Source organism: Silurus meridionalis, chromosome 3 (assembly GCF_014805685.1).
Source record: "Silurus meridionalis isolate SWU-2019-XX chromosome 3, ASM1480568v1, whole genome shotgun sequence".
Taxonomy (NCBI): Eukaryota; Metazoa; Chordata; class Actinopteri; order Siluriformes; family Siluridae; genus Silurus; species Silurus meridionalis.
In genome coordinates, this window is record NC_060886.1 from 22310539 (window position 1) to 22332134 (window position 21596).

General features: G+C 37.6%; 2 protein-coding genes across 3 annotated transcripts in view; one reads left to right on the forward strand and one right to left on the reverse strand.

Moving 5' to 3' along the window:
• Positions 1-8545, forward strand: part of lrp2a (low density lipoprotein receptor-related protein 2a) — a gene marked incomplete at its 5' end in the record, with an annotated part of 56728 nt that extends 48183 nt beyond the window's left edge. Inside the window, 18 exons of the mRNA XM_046844927.1 lie at positions 153-275; positions 1229-1357; positions 1549-1680; positions 2455-2586; positions 3478-3621; positions 3834-3999; positions 4121-4249; positions 4372-4592; positions 4796-4975; positions 5068-5187; positions 5350-5440; positions 5588-5655; positions 5992-6106; positions 6387-6507; positions 7043-7150; positions 7272-7388; positions 7483-7554; positions 7891-8545. Of these exons, the coding sequence (XP_046700883.1) occupies positions 153-275; positions 1229-1357; positions 1549-1680; positions 2455-2586; positions 3478-3621; positions 3834-3999; positions 4121-4249; positions 4372-4592; positions 4796-4975; positions 5068-5187; positions 5350-5440; positions 5588-5655; positions 5992-6106; positions 6387-6507; positions 7043-7150; positions 7272-7388; positions 7483-7554; positions 7891-8061 (2339 nt within the window). The remainder of the gene's footprint in view (positions 1-152; positions 276-1228; positions 1358-1548; positions 1681-2454; positions 2587-3477; positions 3622-3833; positions 4000-4120; positions 4250-4371; positions 4593-4795; positions 4976-5067; positions 5188-5349; positions 5441-5587; positions 5656-5991; positions 6107-6386; positions 6508-7042; positions 7151-7271; positions 7389-7482; positions 7555-7890) is intronic.
• Positions 8546-12077: 3532 nt separating this feature from the next.
• dhrs9 (dehydrogenase/reductase (SDR family) member 9) lies at positions 12078-19696 on the reverse strand. 2 transcript variants are annotated; one of them, XM_046845967.1, is made up of 6 exons: positions 19477-19696; positions 19045-19215; positions 18522-18836; positions 18002-18260; positions 14620-14783; positions 12078-13627 (listed from the first exon to the last, which is right to left on the reverse strand). In XM_046845967.1, the coding sequence occupies exons 3-6, from the start codon at positions 18832-18834 to the stop codon at positions 13401-13403; spliced, it is 963 nt and encodes a 320-aa protein (XP_046701923.1). In that variant the 5' UTR covers positions 18835-18836; positions 19045-19215; positions 19477-19696; the 3' UTR covers positions 12078-13400. The 2 variants fall into 2 exon arrangements, with proteins under 2 accessions (XP_046701923.1, XP_046701922.1); XM_046845966.1 differs by having other exon boundaries at positions 19045-19218.
• Between the last annotated feature and the right edge of the window lie 1900 nt (positions 19697-21596).

Here is a 21596-nt window from a genome sequence, read left to right on the forward strand (position 1 = left end):
GATAGATAGATAGATAGATAGATAGATAGATAGATAGATAGATAGATAGATAGATAGATAGATAGATAGATAAAAGACATTCATAGTTTCATACAGCAAAATAAATGACAATAATAATATAAGAACAATGAATAACAATTGTTTTTCTTTAGTGGATATCACGTGTGAACCCCCTTTCCGTTTCCGCTGTGACAATAACCGCTGTATCTACAGCCATGAACTCTGCAACACAGTGGATGACTGTGGAGATGGAACAGATGAAAAACAGGAACACTGTGAGTACAGATTAACTGCGAACGGGCAAATCATTTTAGTTGACAAAACTTTTGGTGAAAGCAATTTGTACATTTTATATTAAAACAGGATTTAAACTGGATTGGCTTTATTTACAAGTGGTATAAAATGTTTATTGCTATGTTGTAATACAATATTTCTTGATCATATTTAAATTGTTTTCTACATGCATTGCTCTTAAAATGGGGCTCGTTGAAGCATTGTAATAAAAAAAAAAAAACACCATTATCAAAGTTATCATATTTATTATAATAAATATTCTTATAGTTCTTATAGTTGCTGTCCCTTTAAACTTAAATAGTTTAATCCAAATCTTATTAACTAATTTGTAACTAGTATAAATAATATATAAATCTATATAAACTTTCTTTCGGCTTCTCCCATTAGGGGTCGCCACAGCGGATCGTCCGTATTCATGATCCGCATGTTTGATTTGGCACATGTTTTTACGCTGGATGCCCTTCCTAACACAAACCTCCCCATTTATCCGGCCTTGGGACCGGCACTAAGAGTGCACTGGCTTGTGTCCCCATAATGGCTGGGGGTGGTTCCTATAATCTATAAAAATTAAGTGAAAATTTTTTTTGTGGTATGTTTAGTAATAAAAAAGGGGAAGCATCAATATACAGGTAAAAAATAATTGAACCAAATAAACAAATTAATTATTTTATTGACATAATAAGACTTGTCAGGACACCGTCTGGTTTCTATGTCAATAAAAAGGACATGAGCCCTCTGCTGGACAAACTATTTACACTGCTCAGATTATTCATTGTAACATTGGTACAGATAAAAGTAACAGCAAAACTAAGGATTTTTAGATACTAAAACAATGTATACTACCACATTAAAATGTTTTAATATATGTCATGACATCATAAATAAATTCAGCTATCTGTGTAACAGGTCATTATGATTACCCCTCTGCTTTCAGGCATACCTCCCACTCATGGGCCCTGTTCATCTGATGAGTTTAAATGTGGGAACAGCCAGTGCATTCCTCTGCAGTATGTCTGTGATGATTATGATGACTGTGGAGACCAGACTGATGAGTTGGGCTGTAGTGCGTAACATTAACCCCCTTTACACACACTTGCTTATACACACATTATAAACTATTATATAGTCATCACACTCACGCCTCACTCATAATAGCTGTGTGGTTAATGCATTCACTTAATGTTAAATGCAAAGCATCCCAGTCACCATGTTATAAATACTGACATGCATATTTTTCTTGTTTTTCCCTGTTAGACAGCGGTAGTGGGCGCTCTTGCAGTGAGAATCTGTGTGAACATAACTGTACTGAGTTGACAGGTGGAGGCTTTATCTGCTCTTGCAGGCAGGGCTACAAAGCCAGAGATGACAACAGGAACTCCTGTGAAGGTGTGTACATTAATCCAGACACATAAAAACAACAGTACCCACAGCAGAACATTCTGTAATCTATTTCTAAAAAAATTTCTACCATGGTAATGAGCAGGTTCTTAGCGTTCTAGAAGGAAATTTAGAAATCATTGAACTGTGTAGGTTGTTCAAAGCCCAAAACAAACCCAAAAGTTTCCACCTCAAAGTGGAAACATTGAAGCATCGAAACATTGTGCATGTGCACATGGTGCATGGGCATACTGCTGTGAATTTGCAAATTCACCATCCTTTCCTGTGGTGAAAAACCTAAAATAAAAATTGCAGGCAACGGAGAAAAATTTCATAAATCTCAAATGAATGTAAATGATATTAGAGTGAATCTGTTAATAGAAACGTTATTTGAATGGCTTTATTGTCATTTCACCAATATACAGATATTACAGTTTACAATGACATGAAACAACCTTGGTGCTTTGCAAAACATGTAAAACAACATTCTAGACAATATAACACACTAGACAACACAAAACTAGCCAGGACACAGCAGACCTACACACATGGTACTGGTGTTAAAGTTTAGGCAGAATTGAGATATTAGCATTGCTGTGGAATAACTTACTGTAAAAATAAAATATGGCAGATAAGGCAGTAATAACATGTTTGTTGATTTAATTTGGTTTATTTTTGTAGGAAATGCTTTTCTTACACACAAGCATCCATCCTAGTCATCTACTGTATCATAACAGTTCTTCCAAATTCCAAGATGCTTTGTTTCCATCTGTCTCACTATAGATTTGAATGAGTGTGAGGTCTATGGCACTTGTCCCCAGCTATGCAAAAACACTAAGGGCAGTTATGAGTGTTTCTGTGCTGAGGGATTCCGCTCTGTAGGGCCACAACATGGGACTGAATGCGCTGCTGAAGGTAAGCAGTGGAGCTGGTATCTACTTATACATTTATACACTCTCCATATTTGTTCTTACATTATGCTTATACTTCCCATTCACCGATAGCAGCCTTATTGTTCAATGTTAATCGCTTGCACACACAATACAATTTTAACTTAGAATACAGTAGGTAGAACCTAACATAGATTGGGATTGTTGGTTTTGCATCATGTCTATGCACAGCACTTAAAATCCCATATTTCATGATGACAAGTCCAGAATAAATTTGCTTGTATCTGTGTGTGAGCTGTTTGCCAAAAAAGATCAAGATCTAGTACTACCTGTTCAAATATTAGTCACATGTCAAATCATTCCTAATACTTGGTTTCACCTTGCCTCCATTTAATGACATCACTAGTCTCATTAGATAAGGATTCCACCAGTTTTTTTTAATTTATTTTTAGAATAGGATGTCACCCTTGTCTTGCTGTTTTAGTCTGTGTTTTTGCTGAAAGTGTTTCAGTTCTTTTTGTCCTTTGAGTTACATAGAGATTTGTTTCTATGCACCTTACAGTTACTAGTTGGGCATGTTCATGTCTCACTTTTGTGTTCTGCTCAAACCTGAAGCACAAAAAGCAAACTCAGAGTATGATTTTCCACTGTGTGTTTCGATCGTACACCTAGTGCTCTTGGTATAAGTCCTGGATCTTTTCTAACCTTGCTATGTAGTAAGTGGTTGCAGAAAATAAAAGCATGCCTAACTACATTTCCTCACAACAATGTGCATCAATAAGACGTTGCTTTTGAACACGTAATAATTTAAATCGCAATTATATAGTACAGTATTGACTATTTTCTCTTTTTTTTCTTTCTCTTTTTTCTCTCTGTCTGTCTCTCTTTGATGCAAAATGTCCGTTCTTTGTCTCAGGCAATCCTCCAGTGTTGCTGTTGCCTGATAACGTGCGTATCCGCCGTTATAACCTATCGTCTAAACAGTACTCAGACTATGTGGATAATGCTGAACACATTCAAGCTCTGGACTACCTTTGGGACCCAGAAGACCAGGGGCTCAGTAAGACCTACTTTGGAAAATTCGTTAATGTCACTTCAGCCCAATGTAGTCTTTTACAGAACACCTATAATTAGTATATATCTTTGATGCAGCTATTTTGTATGCCATATGTCTATTATGGGAAATTGCTTACTGGTTTCATGACTGATCTTTTATAATTAGCAGAGTGCATGTTTTATTAACATTTCACTGTACTGCCTGTCTCGTCTTAGGTATTGTCTACTGGACTATTTTGGGTCAAGGTTCTCAGTTTGGCTCCATAAAGAGGGCCTATATGACCACATTTGATGACCATGGCAGTACCCAAATGAAAGATGTAGATCTTAATCTTAGATACATCTCTAAGCCTGATGGCATTGCTGTGGACTGGGTTGGGCGGTATGTAAAATAACTTCTTGTTTATTTATTTTGCATGCAGTGTTTAGCATTTTCTTTGATCTTCCTTTTGAAATTATAGCTTTGCTTTCCACATTAAGTCTACTTTGTTTTATATTTTTAGACACATTTATTGGACAGATGCTGGCACCAATCGTATTGAAGTGGCCAAGCTCGATGGGCGGTACAGGAAGTGGCTGATCTATTCTGATCTCGATCAACCAGCTGCAATAATTGTCAACCCAGCTGCTGGGTAAACACCATACTATTTAAATTACCCTGTATTTTTAATACAATACATGCATTGCATTTTAGGCTAAAAAAAACTTCTATAGTCTAAATGTGCTTCTGACAAAACACTTTTTTGTTACTCAGTATGATGTACTGGACTGACTGGGGAAGGAGGCCAAAGATTGAAACAGCGTGGATGGATGGCCAGCACAGACAGGTGCTGCTGGATGAAGATCTGGGCTGGCCAACAGGACTTTCTCTAGATTACCTTAATGGTAATAGGATTTACTGGTGTGATTACAAAGAGAACATTATTGAGTCGATGAAGCCGGATGGAACAGACAGAAAGATTGTCATGTCAGGAGGTTGGGCACCATTCTTACATATATACGAATTATATTGTATGATTGCAGAGATACATTTTTGTTTTATTCATTTTGTTTTCTTGGATAATTAAATTTCACACAAATGCAATTCTGATATTTGAAGTGAAATGAATGTCTATTTCAGGTATTTTACCTCTTTGGGTAGTTTGTTTTTGAGATAATAACACTGGTCTTGTTTGCAGATATTGGGAACCCCTATAGTCTGGATATGTTTGAAGGCCATGTGTACTGGACGACAAAGGCCAGGGGTGAAGTGTGGAAGGCTGACAAGTTTGGGAAGGGGGATAAAGTTAAGGTGTTGACTACAAACCCCTGGCTGACTCAGGTCCGCATTTATCACGAGCATAGATACAACCGATCAGGTGAAAAGCAGCTGCTCACCCAGTGATTACAGGCATGAAAACACTATTGTGTAATAAGTTATATAATAATGACAGTAATTCTTTTGTCTCAGTCGTGAACCCATGCAAAGATTTGTGCAGTCATTTGTGTCTGCTTCGACCTGGTGGATACACCTGTGCCTGTCCACAAGGCTCCTCCCCAGTCAGCTTCAGTGAGAATGAGTGTGATGCAGGTGCGAGACACTTTACTCTTTAAAATATCAGCCTTTGATAGAATAAATTAATTAAATAATGTGACCCAGCGATTATTGTTGGTGTTGGTGTATCCACTCTACATTGATACAGTTGTGGCTGCAGAGTTTTTGCAATGTTGTTTTTGCCTCTTGCCCTTACAGCCAGCCAGCCAGAGGTGGCAATGCCGATTGAATGCGGATGCATTAACAGTGGAACGTGCTCCACTGACACGTCAGGCCTCCCAAAATGCAAGTAAGTCTAACAGGAGAAATCCAATAAACATTTTAAGCCTAATTCCAGTAAAGAGGAGTGCTTTTATTGCATGAAGCATTAAATAATGAAGTAAATGAACATCATCTTTGTTACCCATTACAATATGATGATATTTTGCCCCCACAGGTGTCCGTATGGTTATTCAGGAAGGCACTGTGAAATAGGAGCATACCGGGGAGCACCTGCTGGAACAGGTGACAGGATTATTCTCATTCCCCATACCAATTAAGAGCAGCAATGTACTGTAGTGTGCTTTATACAGTGTCTTACGGATTAATGAAGCGAGTTAATAACATACACAAAGGGTGTATGATTTGCTGATGTTGGTAAAGGCTGATGAAGGCATGATTAATTATTAAATAACATCTTGGTTCCGTTATAGTTTTTACTTGTCCTACTTCAGTGGCAATGACTAAATGTCCTAATTCATACTGTATTATAAACAACAGGATAAGCATAGGAATTGTATTCAGCTGAGTAGCACACAGATATCCAGTATCTCACACATATCTCTTCTGTTCTCTATTAAGTTGTTGTAATGCTGGCAGTGATCGTTATCCTCCTAAGTGGAGCTCTCGCCATTGGGCTTTTCCTGAACTACAAACGAACAGGCTCGCTCATCCCTTCATTACCCAAGCTACCCAGGTATTTCATTATATAATTTATCAGCACTCATACTTCTTAGCTTTCTTTGGCCTGCAGCAGATATATTAAAAGAACAAGCTCCATCCTCTATTAGTGATGTAAGTAGAATTACTGCTACATTGGTAAGCTTTTGCCACTCATGAACAAACAAATCATTTGTGGTGGATGGGAATATTAATTTATGTCGTTTGTAATACTGCTAGTAATGCATTTATTATTTTAATAATCCTGCACCTTTTCTGATTATCCCCCTTTCTCTGTCTTACTATATGTTGTTTAGCCTGAGCAGCCTGGCTAAATCAAGTGACACAGGAAATGGAGTGTCCTTCCGCTCAGGGGACAATGTCACCATGGATCCTCAGACTTTGGGGGTATCGTTTATTGATAGGGCCATGCAGCTGGTAAACCTCAAACTTTCTGTCCTAATTGAATACTACCTTGTGGGGTTTTAACTCTAAAATGCACTATGGGCACACGTTTGTCATAACCATACGGGTTAAATCCTGGGTTAAGATTCATTTGAATCCAAATTTATTAATGAAAAACAACAGCAGATTTTACAACTTCAGTTATCTAAATGTCCCAAGCACTAATGTACTTTAAATGTACATACAAGTTAAATAACAATGACTTTGTGGGAAAAAATGCAGTAAGTATAAACAATCTAGCCACAGAGATGTGAGAATTTTTCTCTCCTCTCTTTTCAGACAAAGTCATACATTTAAATTTCCATTCCACCGGTTGAAATCATGGGTTGTGACTGTTTTTTTTTTCCATAAATCCACAGCATTGCTTTAGAAATGTTTTATAAATTTTATTATAAAGGCAGAATCAGGTGTTCTTAAATAAAAAATAAGGTGTAAATAATGCAAGTTATGTTTTTGTAGATTGAATTAGTACGTTTTATTCTGATTTCCAACTCTTCTGTGTTATCAGAATGAGAACCTTGAAGTTGCTGGAAGAGAACCTGTCACATTCGAGAATCCTCTCTATTCCACTACAACAGGTACAGCTGCTGATGCTGCAGTCATACATGCCACACAGGTAAAACACCACTCACATCACTTCATGTACAGAGTCTGTCCCTTTAATGCAACACATTGGCCTTAACTTTTAAACTTAAGACAGATTGTACAAAAGTCTCTTCGCTTCTTTATTCGAACAGGTGAATGTGAATATAAGTGGTGATTCAACTGAGAATGTATTTGCAAATCCCATGTACAATGAGCAGCCGCAGGCAATGGACATGAAAAACATTCAATCAGACCGCAAGATTACACAGGTAATAGCAGATCCTAGTAGTCAAACATTTGGATGCTCTAAGTTGTAGCTCAAATTGTATTTGATCTATTAACTATCGCTTATTTATATTTTAGGAGACTAAGTGGAACTTCTTAAAGAAAAAACTGAAACCAGGTACAACATTTGAAAACCCAACATACTCAGAGGTAAGACGTTATCACAACAAATTGCAAATAAAAAATAATAAATCAAAAGATCATTAGATCTTCCAGAACTAATCTGAAGACACGAGCATACTGATTGAGCATAATGATTGAGCATACACGATTATATACAATAAGCTTAAACTACATAAAAAAGGACATAAGCAAAAATATTAAAATATTAAACACAATCAGGGACCTAATAACAGGTTTCAGGTTTGGATCCGGTGAAAATTTGCTACACAGCACACTCAAATATATTCATTATAATATATTTATAATATATTTATAATATATTCAAATTCTGAAGTTGACAAAAATGTTATTTTTTTATTTTAGATGCAGGACAAACAGCTTGCTTTGGGTACAAAGGACACTTCGAGCAGCCAGCCACCTCCTGTAATGTCACCTCCAAAGCCTGTGAAGCGAGAGAAATCTAGCATGTACTCGCCTACAGAAGACTCCTTCCAAGACACAGCCAACCTGGTCAAAGAGGACAGTGACATCTAACTGTTTCTCATTTCCCTCTCACACAATTACAAGGGGAAAAAAAGACATACTCTGTCCCTCTTTGCACAGAATCTATTTTTATATGCAGACTGTGTACAAAAATGAAAAAAAAAAAAGAAAGATTATTTTTAGAACACTAGAGAAGAGAGTCTTTACCACAGAGGATTAAAATTTTGGTGAAGACTATGCCTTCTGCTGTTTCTTATGCCAATTTGATTTTGATTTTTTTTTTATTGTGATGACTATATGTATATCTTTGCACTGATACTACTGATGGAAAAAAAACGATGAATATGCTGTACATTTGTAAATTTTTCAAAGATATTGCTGATCACTGATAGAATACTGTGTCTTATAGGTAAACAAAGTGACATGTGAACGTTGTAGTGTGTAGATAATGCACCCTGCACTGTGATTTATTACCAGGGCTTTGATGCTTCTTTGTATAGAATTCTTACCTAATAATTGCCAGTGGAATCAAAAACACACATCTCATCCTGAGTATTTATATACCTCATCTGTGGACTGGCCAGCACAGTGACAAAGAGCCAATTTCTGTTTTGGTCAAGTGTTCACAATTTGTTCCTCAACAGTATCTTCATGAGAATAAACACCATTATCAATTATAGATTTATGAACTGTTTAGGAAGGTTATTGTTCCTTCCCAAAGTATAATTGGCTTAATTACAGTTATGATTTTGTATTAAATCAAAATAACTGATATCTTATTGCCTATAGTAGTTTAATGCTTAAATGATCAGTAAATAAGAAAAAAATTACCATTATCATTATATGTTTTGTTACAATAGGTCATATTCCAGTAGTCTTTGCCAAGGATTCCTGTTATTTGGGAGAAAGGGACAGATATCAAAACATTAACACTTCATAATTACACATTAAATATAATTAATGATTCCTATTTCTAATTTCCAATGGTATATAATAGCACACAGTGTGTTTCAAATTCTGAAAGAAATTGAACTGTGACTTTGTGGTGTTAGCATGCAGTACGTATACTATTTTGTTTTTGCCAATAATTTCACTACTGGCTAATATAAACTCTATATTACTGAATGATTTTTCTATATGAAAGGAAAAATGAAGATATTTGAGAAAAAAATGTCAAATGCTGCTGGGAAAATTTTAAAATAAATGTATTGTTTTATAATGTTTTTTGCCTAAACTGCCATTTTTGTCCTTGGTATAATAAATATTTGTTCTAAATGCCAATTTCTTTATGTTAACATCATACAGTAAGTTAAAAAAAAGAAGATACAAATTATTATAAAACATCATTAAGGATCCATGTGTATTGCACAATGTTTATATTATATTGTTTTATATCATAGGATATTCATATAATTAATTATATAAATATTTGATATTTGATTAATTCACATATTTTATAACTGTGTTTTAGGATGCACAGTTAGGGGTTTATTAAATCTGCCTCTGGGCATATCATTATTTTCTAAAGGGTTTTTTATTTGTGCAGATTTATGGCTTGGTGTTGTGAGGGCTGTATGATGGTCAAAGCGTGGTTGTATCTCTACGTTATCTTTTGCTGTGCTTGACTCGAGCTGGCACTTCCTCCCTATATCTCTCCATCCACTCTCACACCCACCACCACACACCCCAACACTGAACTGTTCATCTCCCATCACACCAGCAAGTACAGTGGAAGTTCCGCTATCCTCATGGCTGGTGCAAACTCTTGGAAATACATGTACACAGTCTAAACTAGTGTGTAAATAAAGACTTGTTTTTTTATTAATGGTTCCAGAGCTGGGGAGGGACATGGTGGCAGCTTCCATCAATCAAATAAACTTTGGCATTCACCTCATTTACCTCTGAACTCACATCACATCACTGAGGTGGCCAACATCACACCTATGCATTTCATGCACATTGATTATATTCATTACATTGAGTATACACATATATTCTGAACTTAACCATAATTAAATATTTGTAAATAGATACCATAATTTCTTGGCTTAAACTCTTAGTTTGCCTTTGATCTCCATTTCCCCATTATGGCTAAAAGCTGTACACATCACAGAATGAATAAGGGGATCTGTAACCTTAGAGTATCCCTGCCCACATTACAATTTGAAGTTTAGTTCACTGGTAATTAGGTGATTAATTAAATCAGATGGGTTAGAGATGAGAGAAAAACAATTCAATTTTTGGAATCATTACTTATAGAGGTACAGCTCAGTCTTGTAGGAAACATTTAAGAAGCACTAGGTTCTTCAAATGTGCAATAAAGCATCTGATATTTCAGTTAAACCTGTTCTGATGTAGAGACACCCTACAGGGAGAGTAACTGCCCTAAGAGCACCATCTGGTGGATATAATTTGCTGAGCCTGTGATTTTGTATTAAATACAGCCTTAATTGTGTGAATTGTGAAAGACGATTCAATGTTGATCCATTCAGTGTTGATGGCTTTAAAAGGTTGTGATGGAATTTACATGTATCATTTAAATCATTATCATAATTATACTTTTACATACTCGAAAATAATATCAATGAATTCCCCTGTCTCAAACCCCTCTCCAAAAAGTTCATGCAGCATATGTTTGCAGAGGAGGTCTCAGGAGTGCCTTTTAATCTGGTTCATTTCCTGGCTGACGCTTTGTCATTAGTACTATTCATTTGGGCCAATTTTGTGCATGGCCCGTTGTTTTGCCTAGCAGCTTTAAAATATGGGCTGACTAACAGTGGAGCTGGAGGTAGCAGAGCTGAAAATGTTGAAGTTTTCATTAGGAGTGAGGAGGATGGACAGGATTAGAAATTAGTTTATTAGAGGGAGAGTGCATGTAGGACGTTTTGGAAGCAAGGTGAGGGAGGCAAGATTGAGATAATTTGGACATGTGCAGAGGAGGGACATGGGGTATATCAATAGGAAAATGCTGTGGATGGAGCCACCAGGAAGGAGGAAAAGAGGAAGGCCAAAGAGGAGGTTTATGGATGTGGTGAGGAAAGACATGCAAGTAGATGGTTTAAAAGAGGACAGGGGGGGTATGGAGACGGATGATCCGCTGTGGCGACCCCTAATAGGAGCAGCCAAAAGAAGAAGAAGAAGAAGAAGAAGAAGCAGCATTAAAATATGTAGACGTGTCCGTGCATCTACAATGTTGAAGATCCGATTCCAAAACCAAATACACATTTGTTTGAAGCTTGTCTCCTATTTGTCCACCTTACAGTGAAGGTTGTCTATAAGATTTGGAATTGGTCTGAAGGAGTTTGTCAAAGAAAGCGGTCATTGATGTGTTATGAGAAGATGGTTTGGACATGTGCAGAGGAGGGACATGGGGTATATCAGTAGGAGAATGCTGAGGATGGAGCCACAAGGAAGGAAAAAAAGAGGAACCCCAAGGAGGAGGTTTATGGATGTGGTGAGGGAAGACATGCAGGTAGTTGGTGTGAAAGAGGCAGATGTAGAGGAAAGGGGAGTACGGAAACAGATGATCCGCTGTGGCGACCCCTAATGGGAGAAGCCAAAAGAAGAAGAAGAAGATGTGTATAGGAAGACCTGCCCCACGATGAGTGTTCCAATTCACCTCAAATGTGTTTATTTGAGGGGTTAAAGTCAGGACTGTTCTCTGTACTCCCATTATCATGCTAGAACCCAAAAGCACAGTGCAGTGTGATTTAACTGGGGCTTAGCAATTTGCATAGTGAACTTGCATATCATCAACTGCTCAAGCCTCAAAACCCATTTAATGATTCTCCCAATGCACAGTGCTGATTTGCATATCTTGGTTTTAGGGCATTATCATGCAGGGCCATGTTTGGGCCTCTAGGTTTGAGTGAAAAGATAGTTTACTTAGTACAATGTCTTCCTGTCTTACGGACTTATCTTACATAGTTGAGTAACCCACACAGATTATATATTTTGATTGTGTCATGGTATACCCCTTGTACACAATTCTACAGTAACTATTTTAAGATCTGTAAATCAGTAAATTACATCCTTCCAGTTTAGTAGAAATGATAAGAAAAAAAAACTGTGGTTTGGTTGTACTTTTACTAGTCCAGTTTCTTATATTGAATACAACTTAGCATTTATGTAGGCTTTATACAGTGGCCAGTGTTGCCACATCAATTCTTAATTTAATTTTATTTTATTTGTATACAGTATCAGTTTTCATAATGGACATTTTCACAAAGCAGGTTTACAAACGTTCTTACTGTAAACATTCAGGAAATACATTTTCCATTCATATATGTATCCCTAATGAGCAAGCCAGGGGTGATGATGACAAGAAAAAAGACAATCTTGTGAGGAACCAGATTCAAATAGGAACCCATTCACATCTGTCTGACATTGGATAGTGTGAAATGTATTGCAAATAAAAAGTAATATCACCTTACACACAGTAGTCTGTAATTTGCCTTCTTATTAAGACAACACACTGTGGAAAAAAACACAGATGTGTTTCTAAAATACTACTGACAAGTATCAAAACATTAAGAAGCACTGCCACTCAGGTTGTGCCATAAACCCTGTGAGCTCTATTGCTTTGTACTACTTCAACATCTTTTTTAAGTAGAAATAGTACTATAGGGCTCATTGTCATTCCATGCATTTTCAAAAGCATAAAAAAGCCAATTATGCAAAGCTGAGTAAAATAACTAGCTGATTGAAATAGCTGAGTGAAATAAACATGGGTGTATGGATGATTTTACACTATCCAAATAGGGATGCAAAAAAACCCAGGAAAAACAGAACAGGTATACAGCACTCCATAAGCTATGTATAAATGCATTTATTTTGCCTACATAAATATAAAAGCAGTAATTTAAATTTAAGGCTGTGTTGTTCCTTATTTTGAATCTTGTCCCTCTGTTATAAAAATATGTAAAGCAGAATTGGCCTGGTTTAACTTTCCTACTACCTTGTACAGATTCTGCTATGTTAATCTCTTGATAGTGGTATAAATTGTTGAAAGTAATCCTCAAACATCTTTCTAGACACTCTTAAGTTGGATTGGTTTCTTATGGCATAAAAAGCAGGGTTGAATGTCATTCTTAGCCAGTGACAATGTGGCTGGAAACTACTGAAAAGGGAATGGCAGTCATGACAATTTATTTAAAATATATCCTAATATGTCATATCTTATATGTACTTATGTATATCTTTAGGTTACATAGAATAATTACTGTAGATACAAACAAGAAACAGTTTTTACACATTTGTTCAGTTTCTCCCTCATACCTAACTATACTAATTAAGAACTAAATCATGGTAGATTTATTAAAATTCTATACTACAATTTATTATGTTGTAGATTTTAATGATTATGTCTTGTGACAATCTTGGTACGAGATTTATATTAATTTGAATCCCTTAGGTTTAATCATGGTTTTCAATAGCATGCGATCTGAGATAAAGGATGGCATGTAGGACAGAGGCAGCCAGAAGAATTTTGCATCCCAGCCAGCAGAGTAGCGGGTGCGAGGATGGACAGCAGAGACAGCATGCACCATACAGCCCACCACTTTCATCAGATCTCCATCCAGCTTCTTCCCAAACCTCTCTGTCATGGTTACTTTAACTAAAATAAGAGAGAAAGGCTTTTTAAATTATACTGCATTATTTCAGATAAGCATTTTGTCATTTTTTATAGGTTCCTATTTTATTGAAGTACATTTTATGTTTTTGGTCTATTTGATTACAGTTATACTTTGCATACACAGTCTTAGTCTATAACAGTCTTAAATCAGCATTTTCTTATATTATGTTGTCCATTCTTTTACAAATGCTGACAAACCTGTTCATTGAATAAAGATGATTTGCTTTAACAGAAAGATTAAAAAAAATCTAGAATATGGCTCTCATGTGAGAGTCACACTTCAGCTTTTATTAGTCTTAACAGCATGGTCTTAATTGGCCAGGAACTTAGTAAAAATAAAAAAATACAGTGCATTCAGAAAGTATTCATTCCTTTAACTTTTTTTATATTTCAGCCTGATACTACAATTGTTCTAACTGTCTGCAGAACTCAGAGACAGAATTGTTGCAAGGCACAGATCTGAGGAAGGATACAAAAAAATGCTGCTACACTGAAGATTCACAGTGGCCTCTATAATAAAAAAATGGAAGAAGTGTGGCACAACCACTCTTCCGAGAGCTGGTCGCCCAGCCAAAATTAGCAATCAGGGGAGAAGGGCTTTAGTAAGAGAGGCGAACAAAAACCCTATGGTCATTCTGACTAAGCTCCAGAGATCCTGTTGAAGAAAGGACAAAATTCCAAAAGGTTAACCATCACTGCAGCTCTCCACCAATCTGGGTTTTATGGCAGAGTGGCTAGACGAAAGCGCCTCCTCAAAAGTGCAAAAACCATGAAAGCCCGCTAAAGGCCTGATGAAACCAAGATTTAACTCTTTGGCCTTAATTCTAAATGTTATGTCTGAAGGAACGTCTCTAGGTTATGTTTGTAACCCTGGTTCCCAGAGGGAACGAGACACTGCATCAACATGCTTTGGGAATGCCCCTGCGTGACCACGCTCTGAACCACATGTATAATGTGTCGTATGTTCAACTAACTCTGGTCAATGTAGTCACTTCCATAGTCATCCTTGACATCTTGTGGCAGTCTGTTCCAGATTTTCTGGAAACTGTCTTGAATAAGACTAGTATTTGCCATGTCCGTTTTGAAGAATCCTGGTTCAATGCACAGTACCTTAACTCCAAATAATTTCATGTTTAACCTGTTAAAAGAAGACAACATGGACAGCAGTAAAAATTACAACCTTACTATTTACAATAGATGATTTGTATTCAGAGATGTTAGGCAAATTCTGGCATTAACTATAGACTATAGACAAACACTGAATGTACTACAGGAAACATGCATAATTGCTTAGATATGTGCACAGATGCTCAGTTATCTATTTTTTGTCATTTCAGTGTTATTGTCTTGTTATATATCAAGTCTTCTTCTTCTTCTTTTTTTTTTTGGCTTCTCCCATTAGGGGTCGCCACAGCGGATCATTCGTCTCCATACCCCCCTGTCAAACCAACTACCTGCATGTCTTCCCTCACCACATTCATAAACCTCCTCCTTGGCCTTCCTCTTTTCCTCCTTTCTAGCGGCTCCATCCTCAGCATTCTTCTACCGATATACCCCATGTCCCTTCTCTGCACATGTCCAAACCATCTCAATCTCGCCTCCCTCACCTTGTCTCAAAAATGTCCTACATGCACTGTCCCTCTAATTAACTAATTTCTAATCCTGTCCATACTCGTCACCACCAACGAAGACCTTAACATCTTCAGCTCTGCTACCTCCAGCTCCGCCTCCTGTCTTTTACTGAATGCCAATGTCTCTAAACCATATAACATCGCAGGTCTCACCACAATCCTATAAACTTTTCCTTTCACTCTTGCAGATACCCTTTTATTACAAATCACCCCTGCCACTCTTCTCCACCCACTCCACCCTGCCTGCACTCTTTTCTTCACTTCTCTAACACACTCTCCATTAATTTTGCACTGTTGACCTCAGGTACCTGAACTCCTCCACCTTCTCCACATCTTCTCCCTGCAACCGCACCACTCCACTGCTCTCCCTCTCATTCACACACATGTACTCTGTCTTACTCCTACTGACTTGCATTCCCCTTCTCTCCAGTGTGTACCTTCACCTTTCCAGGCTCTTCTCAACCTGCTCCCTACTCTCACCACAAATCACAATATCATCCCAAACATCATGGTCCAGGGAGACTCCTGTCTGACCTTGTCCGTCAACCTGTCCATCACCACTGCAAACAGGAAAGGGCTCAGAGCCGATCCTTGATGCAGTCCAACCTCCACCTTGAACCAGTCTGTCATTCCTGTTGCACACTTCACTGCTGTCACACTGTCCTCATACATGTCCTGCACCACCCTCACATACTTCTCTGACACACCTGACTTCCTCATACAATACCACAACTCCTCTCTCGGCACCCTTTCGTACGCTTTCTCTAAATCTACAAACACACAATGAAACTTCTTCTTACCTTCTCTATTCTTCTCCATCAACATTCTCAAAGCAAATAATTCACCTTTGGTGCTTTTCCTCGGCATGAAACCATACTGTTGCTCACAGATGGTCACCTCTTCTCTTAGGCTGGCTTCCACTACTCTTTCCCATAACTTCATGCTGTGACTGAACAACTTAATTTCCCTGTAGTTACTGCAGGTCTGCACATCTCCCTTATTTTTAAAGATTGGTACCAGCACACTCCTTCTCCGATCCTCAGGCATCCTCTCACATCCAAGATCTTGTTGAACAACCTGGTTAAAAACTCCACTGCCATCTTTCCTAAACATCTCCATGCTTTTACCGGTATGTCATCTGGACCAACAGACTTTCCATTCCCATGTATCTATCCAGTCTTTTAACACGCTACAATCCGTCACACACCTTGAGATCTCAAAAATCTGGACTTCTAGTAGTTCCCAGAATAGCAAAGTCCACTAAAGGCGGTAGATCATTCTTACATTTAGCTCCTAAACTTTGGAATAGTCTTCCTGACAGTTAGACTGAGTTGCCACAGTCGCCACGGCTTGCTTATCAGGGATAAATGCATACTATTCACCTTGATGTTGATTTCAAGTTGCCCAAACATCCAGCACCTCTTCATCCCCACCGAGCCCCTGTCTGACCTCTTCCCTGAATCTCATACTATAGTCTTCCTCCTTTAGTTTCCACCATCTAATTCTTCTTTCAGTCTTCACTCTCCTCCTCCTCTTCTAAACCTCCAAAAACATCCTACAGACCACCATCCGATGCTGTCTAGCTACAGTGTCCCCTGCCAGCACCTTACACTCTCCAATCTCCTTCAGGTTGCAGCTCCTACATAGAACATAGTAAATCAGTGTGCACCTTCCTCCACTCTTATATGTCACCCTATGATCCTCCTTCTTCCCAAAATAAGTGTTCACCACTGCCATTTCCATCCTTTTAAGCAAAGTTTACCACCATCTGCCCTTCCACATTTCTTTCCTTAAGGCCATACCTACCATCACCTCCTCATCACCTCTGTTCCATTCACCTACATGCCCATTAAAGTCTGCATCAATCACATATAGTTTATTCCTAGATACACCATCTACCACTTCATCTAATTCACTCCAGAATCTTTCCTTCTCCTCCATCTCACAACCCACTTGAGGAGCAGATGACATTTATCATCATCCCTTCAACTTCCAGCTTCACGTTCATCACCCTATCAGAATCTTCACCTCCACTACACTCTTACTGTACTCTTCCTTCAGAATCACCCCTACACCATTTCTCTTTCCATTGTTATATATCAAGTAATTCAGCATTACTGTGTGACAATATGTTGTACACTAACAACAAAAATATTGAAACCAATATTCATGGAATTCCACATAACCTCTGGAATACTATATGAGGTCAATGTTATGTTGAAATAAATATGACATTATGGTATAAAATCATTATACAGATCACACAGTCTCCAACAGCAGTTTTCATTCATCAGATGATCAAATAATGTTTTCTGTTGCTGTGGGTGGAACGGTGATAAAAGTGTGATACATTTTCAGAAATTTGCAAATGATTAGGACTATTCAAGATAGTTAAGAAATATATTCTCAAAACATTTCTAAATTTTGCTAACTTGCCAATTGTCATGCAATGACAGAGAGAAAGAGTGAAATCTGAGACATGTGAAGCCAGCCACAGAATCAGATCACTTGCAACATCTGGCAACACTTAAGAGAAAACACTTTTTGCATGATTAACTATGGCTTTTGTTGTTCTGTATATTTTTCAATCTTAAAAAAAAAGAAGTGATTAAATATTATTTAAAAAGAAGGAAAAGCAACAAGAACAAGAAAAAAACACTGATTAAGTGGTAGTGTGATGCATTCATTTTATAAGTGCAGTGTTTTGTTATGTCAGATGACCCACCTCAAGCAGTCATTGAATGCCTCCACTCCATATTTTGAGACACAGTATGGCCCTGTAGATAAACATATTCTTCCAAGCACGCTGGAGATATTGACAATGCGGCCCTTAGCTTTCTTAATGAAGGGTAGCACACTCAAGGTCACAGCAATGACCCCTAATAGGTTGACATTGATTATGGTCTTAAAGTCATTAATGACCATCCAATCAACATGCCCTGATGGCTGAGATATTCCTGCATTGTTTACAACAGCCCAGAGACCTAAATGTCACATACATCAACAAACGCATAAAAGAAACATAATGTTGCTCAGTAAACAATATTATCTTGCAATAATCAATACAAATGAAAATGTTAAATATTGCAGATTATATTGTGCTTAATAAAATAGCTCATATATACAAGACTAGTGCAACACAATTTTTAAATCTTCCAGATAAATTGTCTAGTTGTAAACATTTTTGAGAGCTTAATCTCATTAGTCCTTAGGTGCAGTCACTAAACACTGTTAAAATCGCTTACCCTTCTCTCCCACAAGAGTTTTAATGATGCTTGCAGCCTTCATAATGCTATCATTATCACTAACATCTAACTGAACAGTAGAGAATCTGGCAGAGCAGGTCTTCTTCAGCTCAACCTCTCCTTTTTCTGTGTAACAGCCAGCAATTACACAGAATCCTTCTTTGTCCAGTTGTTTGGCCAGAAGTTTTCCAAAGCCTGTATCACACCCAGTAATGTAGACATATTTCTCTGATTTGTTTGCCACTTGCTTCAGCTCTCTAAACCATCGGTAGGCATAGAATAACACCACCAACCCAAAGATATATAGAAACATATCTGTAGAAGAGTAATAGAAAGACTGTTATTAATTGTCAGTTGCTTTTGTGTTTGAGTTGTGCAAATACTATTGCACTGATGAAAACTACAAAACTTGCATTTTTTTTTTTTTACCTTGCATTGCAAATGATTATATATATATATATGTATGTGTGTGTGTGTGTGTGTGTGTGTGTGTATAAGATGGGTAAATAAGTGGCTTACTTACTTTACTTGCAAATGATTTAGAGATGTCCCCTTTGTTACTCCGTGTCTCTAAGTTTGCAGCGATGTTTACTTCGGTCGGCTCTTTTATGGCGGATGTGGTCTGTCATACTGCGCTATGGTGCCGTGTGTGAAAGAGTCGAGTCTTTGAGTCGGATTTCCTCAGTGAACGCTGCTACTGATGTATGAATGTGTCGCATAACATGTTATGCAAATGTTATGTAATGGGGAAAATCATTTTAATGACCGTTTAGTTCAGGGTTTAATTTGCTAAATTTAAAAACTTGTTTATTTGCATATTTCGTAACAAAGATAATGCAAAAATCTCAATCGGCTCTTTTATGGCGGATGACTGCGGTTAAATCAGCCGCATCTTGAAAATACATGATTAAGCCAGTCGCACTTTTTTGTGTTGCACGTCTAATCGTACACTTACGGTATTGGGTGGTGAGAGCGGATTTAAAGATGCTTCAGAAAGACGTTTCCGTTATAAAAACAAAAATATATAAAATAGCAATACATTGTGTAACCGAGCGTTTTCCAAAAGGGGCAAGTTCGCCTAAAATACTTTTTTCTAAGAAAATAATAGAAACGAAAGCAGGATTCTGTGAAACGACCAGTCCGACTTTTTATTGTACCTCAAGTAAAGAACAGCGTCACTGTCCCGAGGGGGAAAAAAAACACCTATACACCTATAAAATGAACACAGCCCCCTCTTGAGCTATCACACACAATTACACCCAAAAAGTCTTTTACAATTGTTTTTTTGTTGTTGTTGTTTTTTTTAATCAAAGCACAAATAATACAATTTCTTGTTGGTGGTTTGGTGGTGTAACTATATATATATTTATTTGTATTTATTATTATTATTATTTTTTTTTTACATTTACATTTACATTTACATTTGCAGCATTTAGCAGACTCCCTTATCCAGAGTCTCTAGCAATGAATAAATCTACATTGGTACGCCAGATTCAGATACTGAAAATTGAAGTACTGATTATACTTTTTTACTCAAGTGAAAGTAAAGAAGTCTTGGCTTTGACATGTGCTTAAGTAAAAAGTAGTTATTACTTCTACCTGTTTTAGTGTCACACTGGTAACTGGACCTCACATCATATTAATATTAGATAGATAGATAGATAGATAGATAGATAGATAGATAGATAGATAGATAGATAGATAGATAGATAGATAGATAGATAGATAGATAGATAGATAGATAGATAGATAGATAGAGTAAAGAAAATAAGTATTTGAACACCCTGCTATTTTGCAAGTTCTCCCACTTAGAAATCATGGAGGGTCTGAAATTGTCATCGTAGGTGCATGTCCACTGTGAGAGACATAATCTAAAAAAAACAATCCAGAAATCACAATGTATGATTTTTTAACTATTTATTTGTTCGATACAGCTGCAAATAAGTATTTGAACACCTGAGAAAGTCAATGTTAATATTTGGTACAGTAGCCTTTGTTTGCAATTACAGAGGTCAAACGTTTCCTGTAGTTTTTCAACAGGTTTGCACAGGTTTTACACTGCAGGAAGGATTTTGACCCACTCCTTCACACAGATCTTCTCTAGATCAGTCAGGTTTCTGGCCTGTCGCTGAGAAACGTTACTATAACATTGGGTTTAGGTCTGGAGACTGGCTAGGTCACACCAGAACCTTGATATGCTTCTTACAGAGCCACTCCTTGGTTATCCTGGCCCTGGTCATCCTCTCCTTAATACAGTGCAGTCGCCCTGTCCCATGTGCAGAAAAACACCCCCAAAGCATGATGCTACCACCCCCATGCTTCACAGAAGGGATGGTGTTCTTGGGATGGTACTCATCATTCTTCTTCATCCAAACACGTTTAGTGGAATTATGACCCAAAAGTTCTATTTTGGTCTCATCTGACCACATGACTTTCTCCCATGACTCCTCTGGATCATCCAAATGGTCAGTGGCAAAATTAAGACGTGCCGGGACATGTGCTGGTTTAAGCAGGGGAACCTTCCGTGCCATGCATTATTTCAAACCATGACATCTTAGTGTATTACCAACAGTAACCTTGGAAACGGTGGTCCCAGCTCTTTTCAGGTCATTGACCAGCTCCTCCCGTGTAGTTCTGGGCTGATTTCTCACCTTCCTTGGGACCATTGAGACCCCACGAGGTGAGATCTTGCATGGAACCCCAGTCCGAGGCAGATTGACAGTCATGTTTAGCTTTTTCCATTTTCTAATGATTGCTCCAACAGTGGAACTTTTTTCACCAAGCTGCTTGGCAATTTTAGTAGTTGGATTCTTACTGATTGTATGTAGGAGTGCAATGAGATGCAGCAGCAGGAAAAGAGGGATGTGGTGAAAGCTAAGGAAAAGGCATATGAGAAGCTGTATGTGAAGTTGAACACTAAGGAAGGAGAAAAGGATTTATACCAATTGGCCAGGCATAGAAACTGAGCTGGGAAGGATGTGCTGCAGGTTAGAGCAATAAATGATGGAGATTGAAATGTGTTGCCTAGTGAGAAGAGGGTGTTGAGAAGATGGAGGCAGTATTTTGAGTAGCTGA